The sequence below is a fragment of the Gossypium raimondii genome, chromosome 4 (genome assembly GCF_025698545.1).
Source record: "Gossypium raimondii isolate GPD5lz chromosome 4, ASM2569854v1, whole genome shotgun sequence".
Classification (NCBI taxonomy): domain Eukaryota; kingdom Viridiplantae; phylum Streptophyta; class Magnoliopsida; order Malvales; family Malvaceae; genus Gossypium; species Gossypium raimondii.
This window is the reverse complement of record NC_068568.1, coordinates 21,236,686-21,245,093: the sequence shown is the minus strand read 5'-3', so window position 1 is coordinate 21,245,093 and position 8,408 is coordinate 21,236,686. Positions and strand designations below refer to the sequence as shown.

Below are 8,408 nucleotides of genomic sequence, written 5' to 3'. Positions count from 1 at the left end.
TTTTTTATGTACTGCCAGACTAATAAGGTATCTAAACGTGATTGCATCCACCACAGGAGAATATGTCTTTTCGTAATCAATACCGAGCCTTTGTGAAAATCCTTATGCTACAAGTCGTGCTTTATATTTTACGACTTTATTTTTCTCACTTCATTTTCATACAAATATTCATTTATATCCTACCGGCTTCACATATTTAGGCGTTTGGACTATAGGTCCAAAAACCTTACGTTTAGAAAGTGAATTTAATTTGCTTGAATTACGTCTTTCCATTTTGGCCAATCTTTTCTATTTCTACATTCCCCAATAGATTTAAACCTATGATCCTCGTTTTCTTTTGCCATTTCAATAGCAACATTATAAGCAAAATTATTGTCGACAACTATATTTTTCCAATTTCATCTTTTTCTCGTATTGACATAACTTATCGAGATCTCTTTATTTTCACCATTTTCATTTTCATTTCCAGACACCTAAATCTCTTCTTGAGTTTTATAATTAGTTATGTCATGGGTTTTGTAACACCCCAAGCCCGACCTAAATGTTATGGCCAAATTCGAGAGTGCTACAAGGAAGGGTTTTGAAAACAGTGTTATTTCGATAAAGCTTTGTATAGTTGCTCGACAAATCATCCAAGTTTTATAACCATATCTGAAAAGCGTTATTTAATTAATTCATTTGCAAAACATAGTTTACAGCGGAAGTCTTAGAAACCGTTATATTTTAGAAAACCAGTTCGTATTTTCGGAAAAACTTTTATTTTCGTAAAACTGTGATTTTAGTCTAACGTCGCAATAAAAATTAAAATTTATCCAAAACCAAAATAAAAATCAAACAGTCCAGGGAGTCCAATAATTACAAAACTCTCAGAAAATAATCTTTAAATTAAGTAAAAACCATTATTTAAAATAATTCACGAACTCGTTGTCACCGTGAGATTCTATTGCACCGATCCGCCCAAGTCTGTAGATTACCTGAATAGAACAGACAAACAGATGTGAGTTTTCGTAAACTCGGTGTGAAAGCCAACAGAAATAGACATGCAACACACATAGATTTTCATGATCAGTCAGATATATATTCGGACCTAAGTCCATAACAGATACAGTTATCAGAATCAGATACACAAAACAGATATAGTGAGTCCTACCCCCATCCTCTACATACCATCTCCGACCATCCCATCACACCATGTGGGATTAAGAACACCTACCCATCTCTACACACTATATAGTGTCGATGCGACACATTACAAATAATATGCAATCAATCTTCCAAAATATAGACGAAGTGTCGCCATACAAATCACTTCCTCCACATATACAAAACCTACCCCAAACACAGATATATAATACAGATACAAAAATAACAGATTTAACATGCTTATATACAGATAACATGCATACTTAAATAGTACAGTCAAACATACATTTAGTATCCTACTCAGATCAGTCTATTAGAATATCATAGCACATAAAATAAGGTTTGGTTAGGCCTTACCGACCCTACGGTAGACCCACTGTCGATCAAAATGACTCGTACGACCTTAGGGAAAATTTCAAAATTATGGGCCCATATGCCCGTATGGCCTACACGGCCTGACCCAAAACCCATACGCCTGTGTGGCATGCCCGTGTGGCTTACACGCCCAATCTGGCCTAGCCCGTGTGGCCTATACGGCCACACTCACACCATTACACGGCCGTGTCTTGCACATGGCCACGCCTTCATCAAACATACGGCCGTGTGGCGTCGATAGAATACTTTTTCGGCTTTTGTCGATGCTCGATTTTTCACGTTAGGAGTACACACCTGGTACGATTTTGATGCGAAACCACTCCTGAGATCACTAGAACCTAGAAATCAATAATACAAACCCCTAAAATAAGTCTTAATTCACAATTAAACTGAACCTATGTAATCAACAACAGTTCAATTCAAGCGCTCATCACTTACCCTAACACCCCGAACGATTCCGACTATGATTCCGCAAGAGGAAAGCCTCGTTCTTCACGATTCACTATTGCCAAAATCCAAAATCAAAAAATGGAAAGAAAAGAATAGAATCGATTTGAACAACTTAAAAATGATTTCCTAACCCACACAAAATTCACCCCTTACACTTACCAAACTGTACAAAACACCAAAGAACTGAAAAACTAGAATTGAATGGTAGGATTGCGACAAAATTTCAAAAACAAGAAGATAGAGGATTTTTTCAGTCAACAGGAAAAGAATGTCAAATTTTGGGAATTTGGAAGAGAGAGAAAAAAATAAAATAAAAAATAATATATCAACAAATCCCCCAAATTCCTCCCCACTAACCCACTAACACTTAACTAACTCAGAATTTTAGTTCCACCTAACCTCTAACAACTATTCGAAATAAAAATTAACATCTACGCTTACATAGGAACTTAAACATAGGATCTCCAACACACTAACTCCTTACCACTCAAACCAGCAGACTCATTCTGATATAGATTCACAAACAATTTTATATAAGCCCACTCAACAAGGGTAAGGTTTGGATCTAAAATAATGAAATTTTGCTAAAATGGATACTTGAACCAAGACCTCATACACACCCCTAGAACACCTAACCACTAAAGCAAATACATACTTGTGAAAATTTTTACAAAATAATATTAAAATATTCAGGACGTTACAGGTTTCTTCTGGAACCCCTGCCTCAACTATATGGCTATCTTGAATGTTTGCTCATTTCCTTTTACGAGGATTTTTTTTATCTTTGGAACCAACTGATTTTCCACACTTCAAGTGTGGATTACTTTCTTTTGTACTAACAGTTTGCCGTATTGGGACATCAATTTGTATTGGAGCATTTTCAGCTAATATGTGAGATTTTGTAATTCTCTTTAGGTCAATAAATGAATCTGGCAGTTTGATTTGTAAAATGAATTATCTGCTGAACTTCTGATTCACATTGCTTTGTACAAGGATCTTAGACAATGATAATTCATTTCAAGTACTTTATTCATCCAGCTTTTTATTCTTTCCCCCTAATATTGGGAATGTTGTTTTATCAAAGTGACAATCAAGAAATCGTGCAATAAATAAATCTCCAATTAATGATTCAACATACTTAATTATAAAAGGAGATTCATAACCAACATATATTCCCAACCTCGTTTGAGGACCCATCTTTGTGTGTTGTGGTGGAGCAATTGAAACATATATCACACATTCAAAAGTTCTAAGATAAGAAGTATTTAGCTCCTGACCAAAAGCCAATTGTAATAGGGAGTATTTATATTTTATTGGCTTGATGCGTACAACATGTAAATCAACACAATCTCATGTTGAAATAGGAAGCTTTGTTCTCATAAGTAATTGTTTAGCTATTAGTTGGAGGCGTTTGATAAATGATTCAGCTAAACCATTTTATGTGTGAACATGAGCTACAGGATGTTCAACTTTTATTTCAATTGACATACAATAATTATTGAAAGCTTGAAACATAAACTCACCAGCATTAGCAAGATGAATTGTTTTAATTGCATAATCTGAAATTAATCATTTAAACAAGCAATCTCGCAAACGACAGGTTGCGAGTTGATAATACATTAGTAATTATTTTGTAAATGCATCTACCAAAATCATACATATAATATCAAAATCATCCATATGGTGAATGAATGAGCCCATATTCATTTCAGAAATGCAAAACATTAAATCTCAACTTTAGCTAGTAAGCTTTTAATAATCAATTATCATTAAGAACAAGCAACACATGGGAATTCTTTAAATTAAAGAAACTTACGGTTACATCTTGAATGTCTATATGAATTCTCATTTTTTACATTATATATGATCCAGGATCGTCTAACTTGTAATACCCCAAAATTTTTACAATAAGATATTATCTTTGATATAATAAAATAAAGAAATAAAGAGACAAAAGAGGAAATTTTGGAGTTATGTCAACATTGGGAAGTATATTATGACATATTAGTTCAAGAAATGATTAAATCGGAAAAGTGAGAAAAGTTTTGTTATCCAAAAGTAAATACTTTTTAAAACATTTTAAAAATAAGCATGATCTCTATATTTTCATTTTTCATAATTGTTGCCCAAGAGTAAATACTTTTCTATACCTCAATCACAACGACAATCATGATCTCTATATTTTCATTTTTCATAATTTTTATGTATTGCTACATTCACTTCGAGGAATGGAGCATAATCAGTTAAACGAATAACTCGTTATTTTGTTTAGCCATAAGAATGCATGAGATCAATTCATAATACTTTTTAAAACATTTTAAACAATAAGCAGAGAATTACTGACTCAATCAAGATTACCACTGAGCTACATGTGAACATTAAATAAAATGAGTAAACAATTTTAAAGATATTATTCTCATTACTGCAAATAAAACAAAGATGGAGGTATAGAAACCCATAAAGAAATTCTCGGGTGCAAATGCTTGAAAGAAAAATTCTTTGTGAGGTTTGATAATCTTTATACAATTTAGCATGTACTAACCTTGCTAGCCCGTAAAATCTAGTGATTATAGCTAGACTAAATGCATTAAAATATATATTACATTTTACCAGTACATAATGATCAATAATTAACCAGATTTACTCGATTAAGTTGAAATGATTAATGGTGGATATTTAAAAGAAAGATAAGTGGTAACTTCCAGCATAAATAAACAAATTAAAGGGAAAAACTATGAACAGCAAGAACAGTAAAAGAGGTAATATTCATCAAGAATTTCAAGAGCTACTTATAGAAAATGTCAAATAGTGTATTGACCAATCATATTTTAAATAAAATTAAGAACTTAATGCACTAGTCAACAGAATGCAAAACACAGAAAATTAACAAACAACAAATCTCCTTCAAAATGCTTGATAGGTTACATATAATGTAACTGCAAATCTATATCCATTATGTATCAACATGAAATCCCAAACTACCACGTAGTCCATAATTAGTAAATCCATGAAAGAGCATGCAAGCAGCAATGTGAAACAAACAAACAAATAATATAATATAAAATTTTATGCAAATTATCTAGATCAATAAGATAAGATATAAATTAAAACAAATTGAAATAATTGAAATTTTTTTTAGTAACCTTTTAAAAATAGTGAATAAATCAATTAGTTTAGCAAAAAAAGAGAGGATTTGTATGGTTTGAATATTTCTCTTTCTATGGAAATATGATAAACAAATTAAAACAATGATGAAAATACGTAAGCTGTATATAGTTCAATGGAAGCTTTACGAGCAAGTTATATATAGTCGCAATGATGTGAACTTCACTATGAACTTGTAGAGGCTCGTACTGATAACGTGTTATAAAATAATCAAATAAAAGAACACTTAAAGTAAACAATAGATCAAATCAACAAAGAATTTTCTCGTATCTTATTTCACTCACGTAAGGATTCTATTTACTATTTATACGTAATTGACATTCAATGCAATACAATAAATGAAGCTTACTTAAGTGCTTCATTAACGCATACATTAAACAACTTGCATAATGAATGAGAGGTTTTACCTCATAAGTGAGGGGGTTAGAATATGAACATCCACATTTATTTGTAACAATAAATTTTTATTGTATTAAATATAATTTTTAAAATTTTATATTTTGAGTTGAGTTATTTAGTTGGATAGATTTTTTTGGGCTTTGGATAATGGGTTTAATTGTCATTGAGTTAACGATTCAATATAAGTATATATTAATTATTATTTAACATATATAATTGATTTTTATAATATAATATATTCAGGTTAGGTCAGAGGAGAGCTTGGGCAAAAAATCTTGCCCAAGGCTTAGTCCACATAAAAAATGAGTTTTAAATTTTACCCAAACTTATTTTTGAGTCTCGTATTTTTTCAAACCCTTTCATTTTTAAGCGGGCCCATGACCAGCTCTAAATTTATATAAAATAATTTAAAGGTTTAACTAAATTTAAACTATTTACTTTAACTAAAATAAAATATATTTAATATCATAGCACAATAAAATATATTATGGAATTTATATTCGAGTAATTTATGCAAAATAATTAGTATATCTTTAAACAAAGTAAAATTCCTTTTCGAATATGGTTGCCTTAAACTTGTATGGGAAAATGCAAGTATTATTTATATGGTAGAATATAGTTCAGTTTTAATGTTATTGAAGAGTGAATATAAATTTTCATTGAAAAATTATTAATATTGCGTTCTTATTTTGTTACGTACTTAATTTTAAATATTTTCATATTTAATCATTTTGCAAAGGGGACGAAATTGTTCTATAACTACGAATATTCGCTCTAAATTTCAATGTTTTAATTTTACATCAAATTTGAGATTTCCATAATGAGTAAAAAAGGCAAATAAAGTGTAGACTTGGATTAATATTTGCATGCGTCAACTTGTTTCCAAAGCGATTCTAAGGGCTAATTTAGATGGGCGGTGTGTTTACCTTCGGTGAGGTTAAAAATAACGGTGGCGGTGAGATTAGTTACTGTAGCGGTGAGATTGAATACTGTAGCGGTGAGATTGGAAACAATGGTGGAGTGTGTATTTGGATTCAAACGCAACTGTATCGTTGAGGTAAGAATAAAAAATGACTATTAAGGACATCAAATTAGAATTGATATATAATAGAATTTTTTAAAATTATTTTACTTTTTAAAATTATTAAAATATGTGAATTTATAAATTTATTTAATAAAATATTAAAATGTATCTTCCAATATTTTAATGAATTATATAATCAATTTAAATTATTTATTAGATAAAATGATAATTATTTTTAATTTTTTATAGTTAAATATTTTTTTATAAAAATGATAAATATTATTTTCACTAGAGTAAAAGGTCTCTGGAAATAATGGCTAGAGTAAAAGGTGAAAAGAATCAAGAAAAGAGTAGTCCATAATGTCAATAATGGTGTCAATGAAGCAGAAAAGGAAAAATCATACCTGCACACAGCCCCTATGTAGAGCACCACCACCAAGATATTTATTAGCAAAATCCACTTCAAGAGCCTCAATAGCGTGATCTTCTATCAAGCCTGAGCTGTGGACCTGCACCATTATAGACAGATAACAGGAGGACTGAACCACCGCAACAGGATGTTGGTACAGAAAAAAAAATAGGCCAAGAAGAAACAAATGTGATCTTGAAATTTAAGTTTAGAAATAGATTCTATATGTCGAATAGTTACCTGAAAACGGCAGAGGGGGATAGTTGATTTGGTCCAAAAATCAGCATACGGAGAAGAGAGGAATGATTGCCAAGGATGATATTCTAAAGAGAGAAGCTTGCGCTCAAATGAGACAGATCCTGTAACATATCCTTTGGAAATAGCAGATAATGCACCTCACTTTGTTTTCTTGGCTCTCACTGTAACTGTCATAGAGACTCCTAAGGATATATAGCGCTCATTTAGTGTTTGAATATAACCAAGAAAGAAAAGGAAACTTTAAAAGTAAAATTCCCAAGTGGCGAAGAACAGGGTAACTGCGCCAGATTGAAAAAGAGAAGCCAAAGATGCACAACAGCAACTTAGAAATTAATAACGAGAATGTGATTGATAGCAAGACGATAGCAAAAGAGAGCTGAAATACGCAAACAACTGATCAAAGTTGATGGTTGGCAGATGTTTAAGACCTCTATTAGAGATTGGAAACAAACAAAATAAAGAGCATGCAAGTAGAGCGCCAATCAACTCCTGAGATGTAGATTAGATATGCATCAAATTCAAGCATGATACTTTTGAATTAAGCAAGCGAGTAAGTAGAAGTATAGTATTAATATTAGAAGTGACAAGTATAAAAATACACCTGGGAGAGAAGCACCATGCCAGGTTGCTGCGGACCCAAGATGCGGAGACCGTATCCATAAGCCCGCGAGTTCTGATAGTGAACCTCTAAAAGGGAAGGCAACCGCAATAGCAGATTGGCTAATTTTGGAATATCCTCCGCAAACCATTTTCTGGAGTCGGCCTCGGACATGAGCTACGCCAGAAATTCATTCAATATACAGGTAACTACAACGAAGAGAAAGCCCAGTAAAGCAACCACCTTCATACCTCATCAAAGAAGAGGGCATAGCCTAGGGGGGCAGAGAGAGAGAGAGGGTCAGCGAGGGAAAGAGAAGCTCTCATGTCGGAAATGGCGATGTAGAGGACTTCGCCACAGTTGACTCGGCTGTGATCAGGACCTCTGGACATCGCCTCCAGAGCCTCAACCACTTTCGATGGCCATAACAGTCGCCTCGAAGATCCAATTACTAACGGTAGATAGGGCAGGATCGACTCCAACTCTGCGCTGTCTTCCATTTTTTTCTTTGAGATTTATTGAGGATTCTTAATTTTGACAGTCACATAAGAGGTTTTTTTTCCCTGTGAGCGCAGTCACATAGAGGC

The 8,408-nt window shown here is 32.6% G+C and overlaps 1 protein-coding gene across 3 annotated transcripts; it reads right to left on the bottom strand.

Moving 5' to 3' along the window:
• Window positions 1–776: 776 nt before the first annotated feature.
• LOC105766669 (poly(ADP-ribose) glycohydrolase 1) lies at window positions 777–8,408 on the bottom strand. Of its 3 annotated transcripts, none has more exons than XR_008195174.1 (6): window positions 7,825–7,970; window positions 7,206–7,405; window positions 6,961–7,065; window positions 1,957–2,020; window positions 1,501–1,856; window positions 777–974 (listed from the first exon to the last, which is right to left on the bottom strand). XR_008195174.1 is itself a non-coding variant. In XM_052629451.1 (6 exons), exons 1-4 carry the CDS (start codon window positions 8,319–8,321, stop codon window positions 7,362–7,364), a joined length of 528 nt encoding a protein of 175 aa, XP_052485411.1. In that variant the 5' UTR covers window positions 8,322–8,407; the 3' UTR covers window positions 777–974; window positions 6,961–7,065; window positions 7,206–7,361. The 3 variants fall into 3 exon arrangements, 2 of the variants coding, with proteins under 2 accessions (XP_052485411.1, XP_012441682.2); XM_052629451.1 differs by lacking the exons at window positions 1,501–1,856; window positions 1,957–2,020 and adding exons at window positions 7,652–7,712; window positions 8,073–8,407 and having other exon boundaries at window positions 7,825–7,998; XM_012586228.2 differs by lacking the exons at window positions 777–974; window positions 1,501–1,856; window positions 1,957–2,020; window positions 6,961–7,065; window positions 7,206–7,405 and adding exons at window positions 7,412–7,712; window positions 8,073–8,408 and having other exon boundaries at window positions 7,825–7,998.

Coding starts and splice junctions, on each gene's coding strand:
- LOC105766669 (XM_012586228.2), bottom strand. CDS start 8,321: ATGGAAGACAGCGCAGAGTTGGAGTCGATCCTGCCCTATCTACCGTTA. Junction 7,999..8,072: donor ATGCCCTCTTCTTTGATGAG/GTATGAAGGTGG, acceptor TTTCTGGCGTAG/CTCATGTCCGAGGCCGACTC. Junction 7,713..7,824: donor GCATGGTGCTTCTCTCCCAG/GTGTATTTTTAT, acceptor TCTACATCTCAG/GAGTTGATTGGCGCTCTACT.